We start from the raw sequence: 21,359 nt of genomic DNA, 5'->3' as shown, positions 1-21,359 counted from the left end.
TCTGGTTTGCCCATAATGTGATTAGGGTGGGGATGATTGTATTCTTGTAATACTCTCAGTCCTATCAAGTGGGTTTGGCTTACACTTGGGCCACTCTAATTATGTTATGCCATCCCCTGTGTGGAAGGGCAGGGACGCGGACATTTGGGAGTCGCTTTCTCACTTGTGCCATTGGTGGAAGAATAAACTCCATGAAAGGCTGATATCTTTTTAAGGTTTTCAGGTTTATTTATTTATTTTTTCTTTACTTAAATCTTTATGAAAAATGCAAATAAAGATTCAAGTAACCCTGGGCTCTTAGATGATGATTTGGCACAGATGACGACCAATGAAAAGGCCTCAGCACAAATGACGAACCTTGGCATGGACCTGACTATGGAAGTGGAATGCTCCAGTGGTGTTACTACTTCTCAGGGTAGTCATCACAAATTGAAAACTCACCACTGTGGAAACACAGTGGATAATTTTAAAATATTGCACGTAAAGCACATTCCCATGGAATATGACTATGATAGTCTCTCTCTCTCTCTCTCTCTCTTGTATTCTGGTTATGGTAAAATAATGGAGATAAGAATGAACTTTTGATGAAAATGATGGAAAGTGGGAAGCATGGGTGACTTTTGAGGAGTATGAAGCTGCACTCAGGGCTAGCAGCAATATTAATAATATCAAAACCTGTAAATCAGCTGTCAAAGGAGCACTGTCGGACAAGACCCCTAAAAACTTGGACATTTATAGACCATCTCAGTAGGTACAAGCAACCCAACCAAATTTGGAGGATAATGATACTTTTGAGAGAAATTTGAAACCTCCAATGTTGTTGGTAGTATCTGCAAGGGAGGAAAATTATAATTATAACTATTACAAATTTAGCAAGTACATCCTGGGCTATGCCCTAAATTCCATGATCAGTCAATCAATCCAAAAGAAGGTTGGGGGTATTGATATGGGTAACATATTAAGATTTGGTAAAGGCAGTGTCCTTATTCACACCAAATCAAAAACCTAATATTTATGCTCACACTAAAGAAGTTTGACAAAGACGACCTAATAAAGGAAATTAGACCACACATGAATTTCAATTATGGAAAAGGAGTAGTATTTGATAGAGACCTTTGTGAATTGTCAGACAATGAAATATTAGAAATTAGTCCAACTTCTGTATGGAAGGAAAGAAAAGTTCCAAAGGCAAATATGTTTATTCTAACTTTGGAGGACTCTGATGTACCTTCTTATGTGAATTTTGGAAATTAAAGGGTCAGAGTTAAACCATTTTTATCAAAACTTCTGCAGTGCTATAACTGTTTTCAGTTTGCCATCCATCAAGATTCTGTAAAAACAATAAAATTTGTAGTAATTGCTCAGCCCCTTGTTCGAGACAACCAAAATCCATAAATTTCGAACTAGATCATACCCCATCCAATAAAAATTGCAGCCAATATAAATATGAAAAGGCAGCTGTATGCAAAGCTAATGTTGAACATAAAAGCATTAGTTATGCTAGAAGATTAATTGGTCAAACAGACATATGCTATGGCTTTGAATTCTCTATCCCTTATAAAAACTCATGCTAACAATGAAGCACCTGTGCTTGGTTTAAAAGTAAGAACTCCTGAGACTAAGACCCAGTTATCTGGTCTAGGAGCTCAGCCTGCTAGGGTTGAAGACCCCTCTTTAAGGAAGATGTGCCTACTTATACAGTAGAATCATCTACAATTGATGAGACCTCCCCTTTGTCTCTCCCATCTTTGCAACAAGAAACCCTTGAAGAAATGGAACAAGAACAAACCAAAAGTCCAAAAAGAGTAAGAACTCCTTCATCCTCTCCTTCACCTGTTCAAAGTATGGACATCAAAACGTCATAAAAGTGTAACAAAAATGAGGCCAACAATGAAGGTACATCTGCCTCAGAAACAGCCAATGAATCAAGTTCCTTGGATACTAAGATTATAGTAGTAGAGGTCCACTCTGCTCTGTATCAGAAAGCCAATAAAAAACAACAGATCTAATCATAAGCCTCGTATATCGAGACAATCTAGAGAAACTCCTATAAAGGCCACATGGAAAATAAACCAAAGAAATAGTATAAATTACAGTTGAATTGCCCTTGGGAGATCCTAGCAATAAAAGTTCAATCTGGACATTTTACAATGGAACTGTAAGGGACGAAGGACTCAGAAATTTTAAAAGATTACTGCATGAGAATAATCCAGGGGTTGTATGTCTCCAAGAAACTAAGTTAGGAGATGCAGTATACAGTCCAGGTGTAAACTATGAGATCTATAGGATGAGCCCCCACAGCTGGGAACCGGGCTCATGGAGGTATTGCAATAGTTATCGCTAAATCATTACAACACTCTATTGTTCCCGTTTTTAACACGCAGCTTCAAGCAATTGCTATCCGGGCTACTTTTGACTGTGAAATAAAAAAAAAAAACTGCTCTCTTTACCTTGCCCCCGAGATGTAGGTTCACTCTTGGGGACATTCAATGTTTAATTGCTCAACTTCCTCCTTTTTTACTACTTGGTGATTTAAATTCTCACAATCCACTTTGGGGTGGTAATTTTTTAAGACACAGATGGTGAGATCATTGATGACATTGTTAATAATAATGATCTTACACTTTTTAAGGATGGTAGTGTGATATCATAATGTTCACACAGATGATTCTTCTGCTATAGATTTGTGTATTTGCTCTTCCTCACTATTTGGATTTTAACTGGTCTGTAGGTGAATTTCTACATGACAGTGATCAATTTCCCATTCATCTGAAGCTTGTGACAAATGTGCCCTCGAATTTTCCTTTTAAATGGAAGGAAAAGGAAGCAGATTGGTGGGTCAGATTTCAAGACTGTATTAACCTCTCCCAGGAATTTGGAGTCCTTGCAAGTATCATGTAAAGGCTGAGTACTTTGCCTCTGAAATATTGAACAGTGCTGAAAACTCTATACCAAAGACCAAAGGGAAACCACACAGACCTGCTTCAGTGGTGGGATAAAACCTGTGGTAGTTTGAGGAAAATTATCAGATGTTACAGGCATTTATAAATCCAGTCAGTCTCCAACACCAAAATCTATTTGCCAACGAGCGATGGCAAAACAGGAAATATTTTTAAAAAGTAAAAAGATAATCCTGGCTTTTTTTATATATATGGCAGAAATTCTAAGACCCCAGCCAGTTTGATCTGGAAAAAGATTGGAAAACTAAGTGGCAAATATGTTCCATCACCAATGCCTTCTCTGAAAATCAATGGAGACCTTGTCATCAAGCCATATGAGGTTCCTGAAAAACTGGGTGAGCATTTCTCTGAAGTATCAAGTTCTAGGAACTATTCAACTCGTTTCCAGAATATTAGGAATTCGACCATTTCCCTAAATTTAAATTCTTGAAATTGTGAATATTATAATTCTAAGTTACCTTTAAATGAATTAAGGATACTCTATCATTATCTGAATCATCATCCCCCGTAATGATAATATTCTTTATAGCATGCTGAAAAATCTTCCAGACTTGGCAAAATCTCATCTTAAAATCTTTAACAAAATATGGGAAACTAGTATTCTACCACCTTCTTGGAAGATGGCAATTATTGTTCCTGTTAAGAAACCACTGAAAGATCCACACACCTTCCTACAAGCTATTGGCCAACTTCTCTAAGAAGTTGTGTGCACACTGTTTGAGAAGATGGTGAATTCTAGACTAATGTGGCATCTAGAGAAAAATGGTTTGTTATCATCTGTCCAATTTAGATTTAGGAGAAATCGTTCCACTCTGGACCCACTACTAAGATTATCAACCAAAATTCCGCAAGGTTTCTCAAAACGCTGTGACTATTCAAGTCTTCCTCGATCTCGAAAAAGCCTAGGACACTACTTGGCGTTTTGGTATTATTAAGCGGCTTCGTGATATGGGAATAAGATGTAATATATTAAATTTCATCAGGTCATTTTTAAGTGATAAGATGTATTATAGTTAGAATTAGAAATACCTTGTCTAATGCTTTTGAGCTCTAGGAAGGCGTCCCACAAGGCAGTGTATCGAGTATCACCACATTTGCTGTGGCTATAAACACCATTGTCGAATGTGTCTCACCTCCAGTAAAGGTGTGTCTGTTTGTGGATGACCTTACTATTTATGTCACTAGTTATGATGCTACTGCAGCTTGTAATTTCTTGCAAAAGTCAGTTAATGCAATCAGCAATTGGGCAGATGACAATGGCTTTCAAATCTCCACTTCCAAAACTGTGGCAGTTTGCCGCAGCATGGCAGAGACATGGATTTGTGGGAAGGGATATAGCAGAACTCCTTGGTCCGGATGTAGCTGTTAATAGCATTGTTGGATTCTTCAAAGACATGTTTTAAATCTTTTTTAATGAAATTAATACTTTGATCTTTTGGTACATTGCCAAGTGTAGTATTTTACACTTGAAGTTGTTTTTTATATGCATGTTTATACTCATATACAGTGGACCCCCTGTATTCGCGTTCTCCAGATTCGCGGATTTCTCTGTGGAACGTTTCCCTGCATTATTCGCGGAAAATTCGCGCATTCGCGATATTTTTCTATGATAAATATCCACAAATTCCTGGTTTTTTTGATGAATTTCATCATAAAATGCACTTTTTGTGATAAAACTATTAAAAAACCAATTATGAAAATTTTTAGTGGGTTTTTCTTGAGTTTTAACTAACAAAATAGGCTGTTTTTAGCATTTTCATAGGGGTTCCAAACATTCGCGGATTCTAACTATTCACGGGGGGGGGTCTGGTACGCATCCCCCGCGAATACGGGGGGACCACTGTATACGTATGTATATGGTATGTATAATTTTTTTTATTCTTGTTTCCTCCATGCTAGAAATGCAGTTAATAATATTTTTTTTATTGGGGATAGCAGTTTTTACCATAATTTTAAAATCACCCTTATTTTATTATTGTAATTTATAAATTTATCACCATAAATATTCACCTTAAACCAAATTCATTATAGCACTGAATAATCCATCTAGATTCCAGTGCTTAGCTTCAAGCCTAAATTTCATATTACATTCCATTCCAGGGTACTTGTAACTCCCCCAAAGTATAAGTCTATCCTGTTTTTAAGACCAAAGGTTTGTTCTGCGTATGAACAAGGGACAAATTTTTTAATCATTTTGTCTTTTTCATAGCTAATAAACCTGAGGTCTTAATGTTAACTGCCCACCTCTAGCCGCCCCTCTCATATCCTGGGTTGGAAGAAAGACTGGTGCGTCACTAGGTTCCAAGCCTGGTCAATGACCAACATCCACATCGTATACAGGAGTTGCCAGATGCCACAGATTCCTTGCTTTACAATCTTTGATCGTATTTAACTGGTTTCCAGCTGGCGCTAGAAGATTAGCCAATGGTTAAGACCTCAGGTTTGTTAGCTGTGAAAAATACAAATTGAAAGAAAAATTTTTCACTTGTTTTAATTAATTTTATACTAATCATTGGTATTTATTTTAATTTGTTTCATACTAATGCTTGATATTTAAAACTGATTTCGGCATCAATGATCTTCGTTGTCAGGATACCAGATAACCTTAATAATAAAGACTAAACTTGAATTACAACTCAGAAGTTAATGGTTTACTTATACACCTGCACTTTTTGTATTGTACATTTCCACTGAAGGCATTTTTCCATTATTTGGTAGGCCTTCGTGGTATCACCCATGCTATTTCTATATGTATCAACTATTCAAACCTTCAGTAATATTTCAGGGTAAACAAAACTTTAATGTAATCTATTGTTAGCAACAGGTGAACATTTTGATTATCAATTGTTATATGTTGATACATATTCAGGTGCATTCTAAGACTAGTCAGCTTGCTTTTTGACAAAAATATTTACTCAAACATCTGAAAAGTAACAAACTGGCTGATTTGCAAAGTAAAATTTTTTTTATATATACATGTTTCTTAATGTTTCACGATTCTCTAAATCGAAGATTTCTTGCACTGAAGATTACATACATTCCCATTAAACTGGTTTCTCATTTAGGTTAGGTATAAAAATACATTATCAAAGAATCCTTGTTTATAGACTAATTCATAATTAAACATGAAATTTATGTCCATAAACTATGAACATAATTTATGTTCTACATGAAACAAGTAAATATATGAAAGACACATAAATAATAACAGTAAAACAATATACGTACAAGTAAATACAAATTTAACTTTGAGATGTCAATAATGCCCATAAAAAGAAGAATTTCATGACAGGAAACTAATCTTGTCTATTTTTTTGACTTTATGGAAAACACTGTAGGGATGTATAAAACTGCAAATACAAATTTTCCAATATGACTGGCATATTTCCAATTGGAAATTAAGGTTGACATACTGAAGAAACATGAAATTATATGTAATTAACAAAATATTGAAATACTCCTTAAAAAAGTCAACCATTCTTTGTACTATTGCATAATTGTTACTCGAAGCATGCAAACATTATGTACATATAATACATTTCATTCACATCACAGTATATTTTACAAATATAGTACATATATTGCATTCATTAATTAAATTCCAAGCAAGCAGTTCAAGTTATAAAAATTAGAAATTTGAAAAGTCAAACTTATTCCAACATTCACCCTGTCATAATTTCTCATACAATCATTGCAAACAACCTAATCTTCAACTTTGTACATTTACAAATCTACCATTTATATTAACCGTCTTCCTCTGTGGATGAATATATGGCTTCATTTCGTCTCTTAAATTTTTTTGTTTTATTTCCTTCACTACTTGCTGATGAAGATGAAACAGATGCTTGAGAAACCTCCTTCTCACTCTCATCATTTGTTCGTTTTGTTCCTGGACTCTGAGATGGACTAAATTCTCCTTCACTCAAGGAGGATGCTGATGAAGAATCAATGCTAAAGTGAAGAGGTGAACTACCATCCATCTCCATCTTAGGTTCAGACAGCCTCAAACCCCGACGAGGAACAGGCATTCTGAAAGATGAAGTTTACAAGCCTTTAACTTTTTAAAATAAACAAGGAGAAACAGGCATTCTGAAAAATGAAGTTGACAAGCCTTTAACTTCTTTAAATATAAAGTTAGTGTAAGGTTCAGTTCTTATACACTTCCCACTCTACCTTTAAGGGAAGATTTACACTGTCTCTCTGAAAGTACTACGATGTAGACTGCAAAAGAGGTCATTTGTAATGAGTCAGTCCCTATACATGTTAGCTGTTACTTTGGCTCTCTTCTCCCTGTGTATTCCAAGAGTTTTTTAATCTAATTTGCTTTTAATTTTAAATTAAATCTGCTGACAAACCTACTGAACTTAGAAATTTTACACATTGGTCTGTACCACACTTGACAACCGTTTTCTGCCATACAGGATGTGCTCCCGACTTTACAAGAAGTCACTCTACTAACAACATTTAGGTCATGATAAAGCACTGTGGCCCTGTATGTACATAGACAGACATTCCACTGTCCTTTAACCCAAAGAATGTGCATTATTATTATTAATAGGGGTTAGTTTTTTCCAGACCTCTGAGTCTCAAGTAGACTCTTCTCGGGCTGGTTCTCAGGGATCAATCCTAGAAAAAAAAAAAAAAAAAAAAAAAAAACAAAAAAAAAAAAAAAAAAAAAAAAAAAAAAAAAATTTGACTTTATTTGAGAAACCCGTCTTATTTAAAAATTTATGATTTTATTAATTGAAAAATCCCTGCTTTCCGCAAGAATATTTTTCATTTCCGTACTCCGCAGATAAATAGATCTTTCCTGGGTCCAATTTGGGCACTCAACAAGCAAATGCTGTACTGTCATGGGTGTTTGACATCTGTTACATTTCACTGGGTCAGCATGTGTGTTGACATCAATGACCATGTGAGACTTGTGTGTCCTATAACGTAGCCTTGGCTAGGATCACCTCTTTTGCTCTTTCCTCCTGTGAGGATGTTCTCCATGCATAGACTTCAGTTTTTATATTTTTAAGTTTATTTGTCGTTGGCACCGAGCCCATTCTTCTTTCCAATCCTGGTAAATTAATGTTTTAACTGATTTTACCCAGTCTGACACTGGGGCATATGAAATTGTTGGAGGGATAGTGCAGGCTAATTTGGCAGCAGAGTCTGCATATTCATTTCCTTTTATTCCCACGTGTGCTGGGATCCAACATATTTCCATTGATATTCCTGATTGGAGGAGGTTGATGAATTTTTTATTTGAATTTCCTGTACTATTTGGTTTCCTGGTTTATACTGTCTTATTGCATCTATAGCACTACGTGAGTCACTGAAAATAACAGAGACACTTGCTTTTGCCTCAGATATCATATCTAGAGCCATCTGTATGGCTGTGACTTCAGCAGTAATACTGATGATATTGAAGGTAGGCTTTTTTTACTTAACATATTTTTCGAATATGCAGATGCTCCTACTCCAACATTATTTTTGGAGCCGTCTGTATATATCATAAATTTGTTGCCTTTTCTTCTAATGTGCTCCAAAGCATGTTGGCGGTACATTTTCCGTACTTTGTCATTTGTTCTTGAGTAGGTAAGACAGGGAGGTACATATCTTTACTCTATTTAAAATCCAATGGTGGTGGCAATTCCATTGGTGGGTGAAAAATTGGATTCATATTATGATGTTATATGTATCTAGCTCTTTTTGGGAAAGAGCTAGTACTATTAACTGCTGTTACTTGATTACAGTTTTGGAAGCAGTAAGTTGCAGGAGACGATCCCGCTTGTAATGAAAGACCTCTTTGTATTGTTATTAAATTACGGTGATGTTTTAAGGGCAAAACACCTGCCTCCACCAAAAGTGAGTTTGTTGGGGACGATCGGAAAGCTCCTGTGCACAATCGCACGCCTTCATGGTGCACTGCATCGAGAGATTTTAATGCAGATTCTGAGGCAGATGAATATATTGGACAGCAGTAATCTATTATGGATAAGACTGTTGCCTTATATATCATTAATAAAATGTCTCGCTTTGCTCCCCAATTAGTGTGTATAACTTTTTTAATATGGCAAGGGCTTTGATGCCCTTGGCTTTAATGTATTTGATGTGCTCTTTCCAATTTTAAATTGTTGATCAAATATTACTCCTAGATACTTGATTTTTGTACAAAATTGTATTTCAGTGTTATAAAGATGCAGTTTGATTGTTTGGTTCTTCATCCACCTTTTGTCTTTGTAGAAGACGATTGCTTTTGTTTTATCAGTTGAAAATTTAAATCCACTGAATTTGCCCAACTACATATATTTGAAATGGCAGTACTGAGAACTCTCTGAGCATGTCTCAAATTACTACTCGTATAGTAAATGACAAAGTCATCAACATATAAACTGTTTTTTACACCACTTGGTAAATTTATAGTAATGTCATTGATTGCTAAAGCAAACAATGTACAGCTCAGACACTACCTTGAGGGATTCCCTTCTTCCAGTTTATAGGTTATGAGTAGGAATTTTTCTACTCTTACTGAAAAGTTCGTTTGTTAAGAAGTTCTTAATAAATATGGTAAGTGGCCTCTAGTCCCTTGGGAGTGGAGTTTTTGCATGATGTTATGTTTCCATGTTGTATCGTATGCTTTTTCTATATCAAAAAAATATAGCTACTGTTAATTTTTCATTTTGTTCAAGCCTTTTTTTGATATGATCTTCTAAATGTGTTAAGGATCTAGGGGTTGATTCTGCCAGCTATTGAACCAGATTGTGTTGGTGTTAAAATGGATTCTTCTTGGTTATTTTATTACATCGTTAATCGTGCATTAACCATTTTTTCTAAGATTTTGCAATAGGAACTTGTTAGAGATATCGGTCTATAATTGGATGGATTACTTGCATCCTTTCCTGGTTTGTTTATTGGAATAATTATGGCATGTTTCCATTTATCAGGAAAGACACGTTTTAGCCAGAATACTATTGTAAAATTTTAATAAATATGATTTAGCTATAGGAGCTAATTTTTCTATCATTTCAAATGATATTTTATCATATCCTGGTGCAGAGGGATGACAAGAGTTGATGGCATTATCTAGTTCATCCATGTTAAAAATATAGTTATATTCAGGTCTTCAGAGTTTCAAAATTGAGTATTATATTTTCTTTTTGTTTTCTGATACTTTGAAAATGTGTATCTAGGCTGAGTAAGCACTGATGTTTTCAAAATGTTTCCCAATTATGTTTGATATTTCATAGTATCATGGTATATTTTTCCATTTAAATGTATTGCACTTCTTGGAGGTCTTATATGTTTTCCATTGATTTTCCTTATCTTTTGCCAGATATCCCTTGTGGATGTGTTTGAAGATATGTTTGAGACATATTCCTTCCATGATGCGATTTTTTCAGCTATTACCGTTTTTCTAAATTTGGCTGTATATTTGTTATATAGTGGTTTAATGTGGTTAATTGTTATGTTTGTTATAACTATTTGTTTAATATGTTTATACTATAGGGCATTTTTGTTGAGTGATTTAAGGCGAGTTTTGAGTCTGTTAGATTGCGACTCAATATATGTTTTATTTTACTTAATGTTGTTAATGTTGGATTCCACCATTGTACAGGGGATTTTGTGGACTGTTTTGGTTTTTGGTTTTTGGAATACTTTTATCTGCAGCATTTATTATGAAGTTTGAGAAGGATTTCACATGTAGTATTGTGATCTTTCATTATGTGGGAATGGTGGTATGTTTCGTGTGTATAGGAAATATTTATCCCAGTTAGCTTTTTGGATATTATATCTTGTAGGTGGCAATATTTTGACAATTACTTAAGTAGTTCAGAATGATTGGGAAATGGTCACTTGTATGAATCGTCTAGGACGTTCCATTCAAATTTCTCCGCTACATCATTTGAACATAATGAAATGTCAATTGAAGAAAAGGTTAGGTGTGTATTTGAAAATATGTTGGAACTTCACTTTCATTGAGACAATACAGGTTGGTGTTTCATTATAGTAATCTCTATGTTGATTCCGGATGTGTCAGTGGGGTTATTAATATCCCATAATGGATTATGTGCATTAAAATCTCCTACTATAAGTAGTGGTTTCCTGTATACTTTTGCTAATCAGTTCAGAAAAATCACTGAAATTTGCATTGAAATTTGGTTGGTTATATAAATTACAAATAGTAATTTTACTTTTATCAGGCATATACAGTTTAATTGATGTTTATTTGATATGGCATAGATGGTATGTCAACAGGTTCATATGTAATGCTATTATGAACGTATATGGCTGTGCCTAATTTTCCACCGTCAGTTGGTGAATAACAGGCAATTTATAGTGTTGGATATTTGTAGGGTTACTTCCTATATGTTGTAGACATATGCACATTGGGTTGTGGTCTCGTATTGATTCTTTGTAATTCACACCCGACGTAGTCGGGTTAAGAGACATTTTATATTCCATTGAATGATTTTATATTCCATATTTGTATTGGGAGGAATTGGTGTTAAATTCTGTAAATTGATTGCTGATTTTACTTTGTCTCGTAGTTTATATGCATTTGAATTTATTTGTGGTTTTTTAATCATTGTATTTGTATGTTGGTTATTAGAATTCTGCAGTTGTTTGTTTTTCATAGTTGAATATTAATAAGTCTATTTTTGATTTTATAATTTCCTTTTTGTATTTTAAGGATTCAGAACATAATTCGTTCTCATGTTGTGTGTTAAAGGGCACCTCCTTATTTGGTAAAAATTGTCATACAATTTCGTACTGTGTCCTCTGTCTTGGTAGTTAGTTGGTTATATGTACTTACAAAGCATTCATTACAACCACAAGATGAGCATGTTTGGTAATGTTAATTATTGGTTCAGAAGTTTTTGGTCTAGCTTTAGAAATTTCTGGTTTGTAATTCTATTGTTCCTTTTCTGTAGTGATAAGGACTGTTGGTTTGAGGGGTTATTTGTTTTGTTGTTAATGGGATATTTCGGTCTTGTGGATGGTTGGGGGGTGATAGTTATATTTTGGTTTGGTTAATGGTATGATTTTCATTAGTATTATTTGATGGAAATTGTAAAGAGTGATCTTTACTGTCCAGATGTTGGCTGTTTTGATTGATTGAGGGTAATTGTGTATTTCCACTTGTGATGAGGTTAGTTTAATATCTTTTTTAAAATGTTCTCCTGGTGTATTTGTAGTCTCTCTGGATGATTGTAATTTTCAATATTTACTTTTTTCCCTTAGGTGGGGTTCTTTCTAGAATTCTTTTCTTTTTGCCAGTTCGTTATCATCATTATTTAATTCTTCTTCTATTGGAAGTTCTTTTCCATGGATAACTGATCAATCTATGTTAGTGGTGGTATTGGTTGTTGTAATATCATTTTTATTTTGGGTTTCAGTATTATTGGTATGAAATCCAGTTTCCATGTTTATACTATCTTGTTTGTCATTGTGCTGTTTGATGTCTTGATTTTTAGTCACATTTGAAAAGGTGGGGGTTTTGGATGGATTGTTAACGCCTCTTACTTTTAGCTCAAGTCTGGCTTCCATGACTGACATTCCTGTCCTATTTATTAACAACTGAAGTTCTGTACTTATATTGGTAAAAATGAACACTCCTTAGATTTTGCGTGATGGGCTAGTCCACAATTAATACATTTTGATTGTTACAGTTCAATTAGTGGTATGGTCATCTGATGCACAGACTGCACATATAGCTTTATTACGGCATCTTTTGTATGTGTGTCCATACCTTGAGCACTGTGTACATTGTAATGGTTTAGGAACAAAAGGACGAACTTCTCTATTTTGTCCAAGAATTTTTATTTTAAATGGCAAGTCTTGGCCTGTAAATTTTATTTTGGCAATGTTGATATTTTTACTTTTTATCTTTCCTACTTGAAATCGAGTATATTTCTAAATCGTGGATATTGTTATATCTCAATTTTAGGGAGTCTAGCAATAGTTTGTTTTTGAAGGAAGCTCCTGCTCGCTATTGGGTAGGATGACTGTACCCTGTACATAATTCAATGTTTCGTGGCTTGTAATTATTACCTTTATATTATTTATTTCTGTTATACTTAAAAAGGCAGTGACTGCTTTTTATTGGTTACTTGGATAAGCCATTCATTGTCCTTGATGTGTCTGCATTCCATGTCTTGTGTTGGATATATGTTAAGTAATTTGTTTTCTAGCATCGCTGCTGAGATTTTGTTGTCAGCTTTGAGGACTAGAAATCTTGACCAATTGTCTGGTCCAAAGAGGTCATCAAAAATGTACCAATGTGGATTAAGTCGGTAATTTTTGTTTCTCTTTGGTCCTTGTTTTATGTATGTTGCTTGTCTATTATGTATTTTTATATTTTTCTGTATTGCTGGGAGGATTATTTGTCTCTAATTCAGAATTATTGTTCATCATATATGGTTCCATTGTTACGATATTGGAGTTTACCATTTATTTTGTTTGTTTCTTTTTTATTTATGCACTCTATTTGGTTTTCTGGTCTGCTGCTTTACTTGGAACAGGGTGTTCCTTTGTATCTTTTATAGTACTTTCACTGCTTGGGGCAGTACCTAGGAAATTCGGGAGTGACTGCCAATGGTCATCAACTGTGCCGTAGTTTTTCCATCATGGGGCCCAGGGGTACTCAAATCATTTATTTCACAGTTCATAAATTTTGAGTTTGCAAAAAAAAAAAAAAAAAAAAAAAAAAAAAAAAAAAATTCTTGAAAAGATATCATTGGCCCTTCGCGAAGTTAAATCTTCTGCCAAAGGCACAAGTGAGAAAGGACTCCCAAATGTCCGCATCCTACCCTACCCCAAAAGGGGATGGCATAACATGATTAGTATGGCCCAAGTGTAAGCAGAACCCGCTTGCTAGGACTAAGAGTATTATGTTAATACAATTATCCCCATCCTAATCACATTATGGGCAAACTGGATAGAATGCCGAGTGTTCTATTCCTAGAACCAGGCCCCCACCCCCCCCTGGAATCCGTGGTCCAGCTCCACAGAATAGTTTCCGCCTGAAAAACAGGTCCGAACATTGTCGGGTAGATGATGGATCTACCACAGTTCTCACTATTTAGCTTCGGATTTAACTCCACGTTAAGCCATGATATGTTTTCTCATTTATTTGCTTTCAAAAATTTTGGCAAAAAATGGAAAAGTCCACATAAGTTTTACTCGAAAATATATAATGTCATATGGGACTCTTGGGTTCGAACCTGGGAAGAGATTCCTGAGGTTCGAGAGCCCCCTCACCACGTCAAGGTGTCCCAAAATCATGAGGGGGCAAAGAATGTGCAATTAATCACAAAAATTCCTCTGAGCATATTATTCAGGACCCCCCTTAAAGTTTAAAGTGACACCACCTTGACGTGGTGAAGGGCTCTTCAAACTCTGAATTTGTTCATGGGTTTGAGTTCAAGGGTCTCATATATTATTTTACTATATCTGTTTTGGACTTACGTTTTGGAATTTTCCACTTTTTGTAAAATTTTTCGGCTTAGATGAGTCTGAGAAGGGATCGTGCCTTGGAAAGGGTTCGCATTCAATTGTAGGAGTTGTGGTAGTTGAGTTGCCACCGGATATAGTTTGGACCTAAGAGCCAGTGATGGTACTTTTCCATTGCTCTCTTGAGGGAGGAACCATCAGCCCATTAGATTTTTTTTTTTTTTTTTTTTTTTTTTTTTTTTTGGGGGGGGGTTTTTTTTGTTTTTTTTTTTTTTTTTTGTGGGGGGGGGGGGGGGGGGGGGGGACGACACTGTTGTTTGGGGATGGGACTCCAGGCTTTTGTCCTGAAGCCCACCAGTACTTTTGAAGTGGGGAGTCAGTCCCCATTGGTGGGGGCAGAACTCCCAGCAGGTGGATTCTTATATACCTGGGCCGCTGCAAGCATATCAATGTCATCCCAAAAGGGTAGGGTATGGGGGTGGGCTATTGGGAGTCAACTCTCACTTGTGCCATTGGTAGAGTATGCCAATACCTGACTGATCCACTATACTTTCTTAATTGGCTGATCCACTATACTTTCTTAATCTTCCCAAGCAGTGTGTGTGTGTGTGTTTTCCTTTTTTTTGTCTCCCTTTTTAATCCCTTGACTAGTCTCTAACAGTGTCCCCTGGACCCCTAACTCTTTGGCAACCTCCTCCGATGCAAACAACAAAGATTCTTTAATTGTTGCTACAAGCCCTTATGTAATTCAGAACAGATCAGAGGAAAGAATAGCAATTTAATAATAGGAAATGTTAATCCTGATATTGGAATTTTACTTGGATCTCAAGAACCTGACACTTGTAATAAATATCTTTTTCTTGGCCTTGACAAAAACATAAAAGAACTGAATATATTTGATGTCCATAGAGAGATATTTTGAAATGTATTGGCAGAGAACCAAAGATAGCCTCTCAAGGTGAAGGAAGCTTATAGAAGTTTCATGACCAGATGAAAGTAGAAAATAACTGTCTATTAATGCTGTAGGAGGAAGCACAGCAAAATGCACTCCTCACAAAACAATGAATCAGTCTAAAGGATTAGTGTATAGTACTGAAAAGCAATTCCAGTAAAATTTTCAAGATTCCCTCCATGGAAATTGCCCTCTGTGGAATATTGTAAATGGTTTTCTGGTTGCAAGGCAGATGTTCAGATGATATTCTTAAATAGAAATTATTTTGCCATGCTTGAGAGACTGATTGATGTACAAGACAGTCATTGTTAGCTATTTGAGGAGCTTTAAGTATCTAAATTAAGATGGAATCCATGCCAACAAAATCTCAGAGAAGGCAGAATCTCTCTTCTTCAGTAACCAATTGGGCAACATATTTGAAGTTACCTGAGACAAATATGAAATAGCCCTGCCACCAGGCTACAAAAGTCAAAGGAAGGTGGCACTCTCTTCACTGCCGCTAACCATGGAGGCAAGAAAAGATCTTGCCCACTGTTGTAGCCAACTCTTGTGTGTGAAGGAGGTGCCCTCTGCCTTAAATGGGTCAAATGATAGGCCTGGGCTTAAGCAAACCAGGTCTGGATCCACTGTCTTGCATGTAATGCAGCCTTGGGGGTTACATAGAAACATCTTATGCCATGAAAGTGGTGTAGGCAACAATTTAAAGACCTACTAGATCGAAGTGAATTGTCCTGTACAGAGATGAAAGAAGTCGCCTGGTTGAGAATGTAGTGAGCATGATTAAAGCATGGCAACCCAAAGATGCCTTCGTGTTTCTTTCTTGGGCCCAACCAGGCTTCTAGATCCAAGAAAATTTGAAATGGTAGCCATAGTCTCTTCATCAAAGTAGTTGTACCCATCAATGTCTTCTGCATAGGTTTTCATAAATTCTTAACTTTCTACATCTTTCTACATCTAGGGGAAGAGGATTTTCTATTTCCGGTGCATAGGGTTCTCAATCTATTCTGTCAATAGAATTGGAGGCAACAAATTCATCCTTGTTAATTACTGGGGCATAAGCTGGCTCAGGGCCTACAACCTTCTTGGGAGCATACAATTCTGCAGAACGAGAAAGTGCTTTGTCATGATCACGATCTGCAAGAACAGGAGTACATACTACGCTGAGAAGATGAAGGCTTTTGTTGGTTACACGGCTGTGTTGAGTTCCCGTTACGTGGAAAATGGTTGTAGCGGTGTGAGTCAGTTTGTGGATTGCAGTCATGTTTGTGAGAACAGGAGCACATATTACAATGACAAGATGACAGCCATGGATGGTTGCGCAACTGTGTAGGGCTCTCATTATGTGGAGAAACAGTCACGGCCTTCCGTGAGCAAAAAATGTGGCCTATGAAATGTAACGCGGAGAACAGTCCTGGTCCTGAGAACATTCCCTTGACATTGACTTCATAATGGGAGCCTTGTGACTTCATAATGGGAGCCTTGTCATCCTACTTCATAGCCATGGCATAACATTTGTTTTGTTTTCCCTAGAGCAGGACGATGAGTAGAGACGAGATAACTACAACTTCTTGCTGAGAAGTCTGATCCACAGATTTGTGGTTCTTAGAGGCAACTTCTCTGACATATGCGCTGCCTCATGGGAGTCGTTAACAGGGTGATGTTCATCAGCTAAAGCTCACACAAAATTGTGTGACTTGATAGGGTCACATCTGTGCACAGCAAGTAAGTTTGGAGCAACAGGCACCGCACCTGACCTAAATTTCATAATCAAACAATCTAGATGAAAGAGAACAGGTTCAAAATGGACGCTTCTAGCAGAACAATGATCAGCTGCAGAGATGTGGAGTATGAATCTTCTTGTGTGGAGGTGCTTATTGAGTTTTTCTTCTTTCAACGTCTGATAGGGAGGGAACGAACAGACGAGGAGAAGACAAAGACAGAGATCTATGACATCTCTTCTTTGATTTCAAGAACTCGGCATTGACGTATTTCTTCAAAAGAGCAGCTTCGACTCTATCCAATAGAGCTTGAACAAGAAAGTCGGAAGCAGCAGACACAGAAGGCCCAAGGATGGAAGCCTACCCAAAATATGATATTGTTATGATACAATAAAGTTTGTTCATACTTACCTGGCAGATATATATATAGCTGTATTTTCTGAAGTCCGACAGAATTTTAAAAACTTCCGACACACGCAGTGGTCGGCCAGGTGGTTAGTACCCATTCCTGCCGCTGGGAGGCGGGTATCAGGAACCATTCCATTTTCTATTCATAATTTTTATTTCCACTGTCCCCTGATGGGAGTGGGTGGGTACTTGATTATATATATCTGCCAGGTAAGTATGAACAAACTTTATTGTATCATAACAATATCATTTTGTTCATGAAACTTACCTGTCAGATATATATATAGCTGAATCCCACCTTTGGAGGTGGGAAGGGACAGAATAGAAGGATTTTGGGAAACAAATGCATGCAGATGATTTACATCTTGGTTCCACCTGTTAGATAGCTGGCTTGCGTGGTTACTGCCACGTAAGTCTGCTTGTGCTACCTAGAGTTGCCAGCGAGGTAGAGACCTATATAGCTGGTGCACTCCAGATGATCTGTCAACAGGGGCGAGACCACGACGTGACTAGACCATATTGACCATACCATGAGGGCTAAGAAGTACAAATAAATATATATAATAATATATATCTATATAATATAATATATATATATATATATATATATTATATATATGTATATATATATATATATCAACCACCTGACCAACCTAGCCAAAGTTAAGGTGTTTTAACTAAGCTTAAGAGTTTAAGAAGTCGCCGGTTGTCGGCGACTCAACACTAAAATTAAGAGCTCTTCCTAACCATTTTCTACAGGATAGGTATGAGTGGTACTTCTTGCCCCCAAGATTGTGTCTGCAGACACGTATGGCCCTAGCGAGCAGCAGATCTCATATGCCATCTTCAACATCTCGCACGGAGTGTGAAGTGAACACAGAGTTGCTTCGCTAAAACATGGTACTCAGGATGTTGCTGAGTGCCATGCTCTGTTGAAATGCTTACCGAGGCCGCGCCCTCACCTCGTGAGCATTTCAGATAAAAAGATTTCAATCTTTGTGCAAACACAATGAAGGAGCATTTTTGAAAAAACTCCTTAACACTAAAGCCAGGGTGTTCTTCGATATGGGCAAGTCTGGTCTTTTTCGGAACACTGCAGATTGCCCGAATGACTTCGACTTCTTGAGTTTTATGTAGATAAAACTTGAGAGACCCGACAGGGCACAGGACTCTCTCTGGCTCCTGCCCACTAACTTGTGCCATCCTTGCTTCCAAGCTCCTGGCCCAAGGAACAAAACAGGTTTCCATTCTTAGGCCACAACGGAAGGCTTAGAGAGCACACCGCCTTGTGTTCTCTAAAGCCCAAAACTTGTGACGATGGCTTAAAATTTCACTAACCCTCTTTGTCGTATCTAGGGTGGTTAGAAGAAGGCCTTCCTGATCACATGCAAGAAGTCAACAGGTAGGAGGAGGTTTCGAATGCTTTGACATCAAGAACTTCAGACTACGTTCTAAGTTCCATATTGAAAGCTTCGATCTGGACATGCACAGTCAGTCCGTCTGTACTAAAGTCAGGTGACCGACCAGTTGACCAGTCAGACGAACTCAAGGACAGCAAGGCTGTACCCTGAAGACCATAAGGCACTATTCTTCGCTGAAGGATGAGTGTCTGGACTGCCTGGGCGATTCAATCTAAGCAAACCTGGGGGTGTATCAACGCAACCCAACGTCGTGCAGCGAATCAACTCCTGACTCGAGCTTCTGTGCCAGGAGAAAGGAGCGAGGAGCAAAAAGGCGATTCAGTCCCGAAGGAAGAATGCCTGACAGTCCAACCTGGTCTCATGTTACACGATCATCGGGGGTGTATAAACGCAACCGACTTCGTCAACAAGAAACTCAGGGCTACTATATGGTCTCCTGATCTCGCACGAGTGTCTGACTCCCGAGAAACAGGTGAGACAAAAAGTAGATGGTGAGCGAGTTTCGAGATTCACAGAACTCAAAGATCGTGAAGGGCTTTGTTGTTTGACAGACGCAAATCTCTGAGCCCAAAGGCCGTCAACAACATATTTGCATATTCTTTAATAGTTGTGACTGCCAGCTTATCCCATTCTTCAGACGGAAATGGAAGACGGTAATCTTATTCCTGGTCAACATCTCGATAGTCTGAACGTAGTCAGACTCAGAGCGGAGAGGTTATAGGTACCTTTCGAGTTAGAGTAGACCGACTCTCTCGGAAAAGGTCCTTGGAAAGTGAACTAGGAAGTATGTGACCTCTGTGAATCCATGATCCTGAAGGCCACATGGGGCGATCAGCGTCATTGTCGCTCCCTGTGACGTCATAAATCCTCTATTACATTTCCTAAGCGATTGAAAAAGGGGAAAAGAGACTAAACATCCATCCCCGTTCAATATCATAGGATGGCGTTTAATGGTACCGATCCCGGATCGAGAATAAGCAGAGAAAGAAGAAAAGCTCTTGCGTCCTCAACATATCGGAAGAGAAGAAGAAGAAGGGCGTCCCTAAAGTCTACACAAACTCTCAACTTACTTCTAAAGAAAGATTCCACGCGAAGTGAATAGTTGCTGCCGTCGATCGAGACGATTCGTACGGACTTTTGCAATCCTGTAAAGAACCTGTAGAGGATCGTTACATTCTACGCCTGTTGTTATAATAGGCTCTTTCTCGTAAACTCGAACAAGGACCGAGAAGATACTTCTTAAGATATGAGAGAGCTGTGGAATATCAGAGTTGATCTGGACCACTGGTCCAAAACAAAAACTCGTTTCGAGGACTGGAGGGACTACCGAATCGCCTTTTACTTTCTTTCAGATTAAGATCCAGGACATCTGAAACCCTATCCAGATGTCCGGCACCGTTCTTACTATCACCTCAGGTGATAGACGCACTGAGAGATGTTCAGAATCATTCCTAGATCTAGAATAATAGTTTCAGTTTCCCGGTAGGAAAAAACTGTGGTCTGAATTGCAGTCTATTCGGCTGGGGAAACAAACTTCTTCAGGAAGGAAATGGTCCCAGCAAGGCTCATCCATTCCCTCCCGAGTATGCTTACTTCCTAATAAGGCTGCGCTTTGCCTAAGCAGGAGAGCAAATAAAAAGTGCAATGTTGCGGTAGACTCGTAGTTCCATACCGTGGCGGTAACGAGCACCGAAAGGATTAAGAGATAACTCTGTTGAACATAGTAAGGCAAAACGAATGCAACGTTTATTCATTCACGTAAGAAATCCCTCATCTTAGGTTTCTAAAGTCTAAAGTCGGTGATTGTAGGACAGAGATACAGTTTAGTCAGTCAATCCCGCAGGAGGAGACGTAACCGTCAGCACAAAGATACGGTTAGTCAGTCCAATCCCGCAGGAGAGAGAGACGTAACCTACAGCGCATGACAGCGCACGATCTGTTACTGGCTCGGTTGGACTGGAGGACAGACACAGCGTGACAGCAGCAGCCAGCAGCTTACGAACGTCGTCTCTTAACTTTATGTCTAGTTGCCAGCTACCCTATTCTACGAAGAAATAGGTCCGTTATTTTTTGAGCAGAAAGACTCTCAAGCTGGTATATTTAAGCGAAACAGAAAACGCTAATATATAGATGCGTTTGTGTCGTCAGAACACTACCATACAACGGTAAAAGATAAATCGGAAACTCCTGAAGGCTGCAGGGTGAGTAACGATTAAATGTCCTTAAAATAGACATAGAACTCTCGGTTGCCATCCGAAGAGGTAACTACAGCAAGCTTATGATGACTTGAAGGCAACCAGAAGTAAAATAACGCAAGGCAAAATATGAAATTATATCACAATAAAGTTTGTTCATACTTACCTGGCAGACATATATATAGCTGAATTCGGAAATACAGCTACATACATATCTGACAGGCAAGTTTCATGAACAAAACTTAAGAGGAATCGAAGCA

At 37.5% G+C, this 21,359-nt stretch overlaps 1 protein-coding gene across 2 annotated transcripts in view; it reads right to left on the bottom strand.

Moving 5' to 3' along the window:
- Positions 1 to 6,587: 6,587 nt before the first annotated feature.
- Positions 6,588 to 21,359, bottom strand: part of LOC135217766 (lariat debranching enzyme-like) — a 28,914-nt gene continuing 14,142 nt past the window's right edge. For both annotated transcript variants that reach the window (XR_010315188.1, XM_064253789.1), the window contains exon 2: positions 6,588 to 6,989. Coding sequence is in view for 1 of the 2 variants with exons in the window: in XM_064253789.1 (XP_064109859.1) it covers positions 6,954 to 6,989 (36 nt within the window). In the remaining variant the exon portion in view is untranslated. The remainder of the gene's footprint in view (positions 6,990 to 21,359) is intronic.

The sequence above is a fragment of the Macrobrachium nipponense genome, chromosome 7 (assembly GCF_015104395.2).
Source record: "Macrobrachium nipponense isolate FS-2020 chromosome 7, ASM1510439v2, whole genome shotgun sequence".
NCBI lineage: Eukaryota > Metazoa > Arthropoda > Malacostraca > Decapoda > Palaemonidae > Macrobrachium > Macrobrachium nipponense.
Note: the sequence above shows the minus strand (reverse complement) of the source record. Positions and strands in the feature narration are given on the sequence as shown.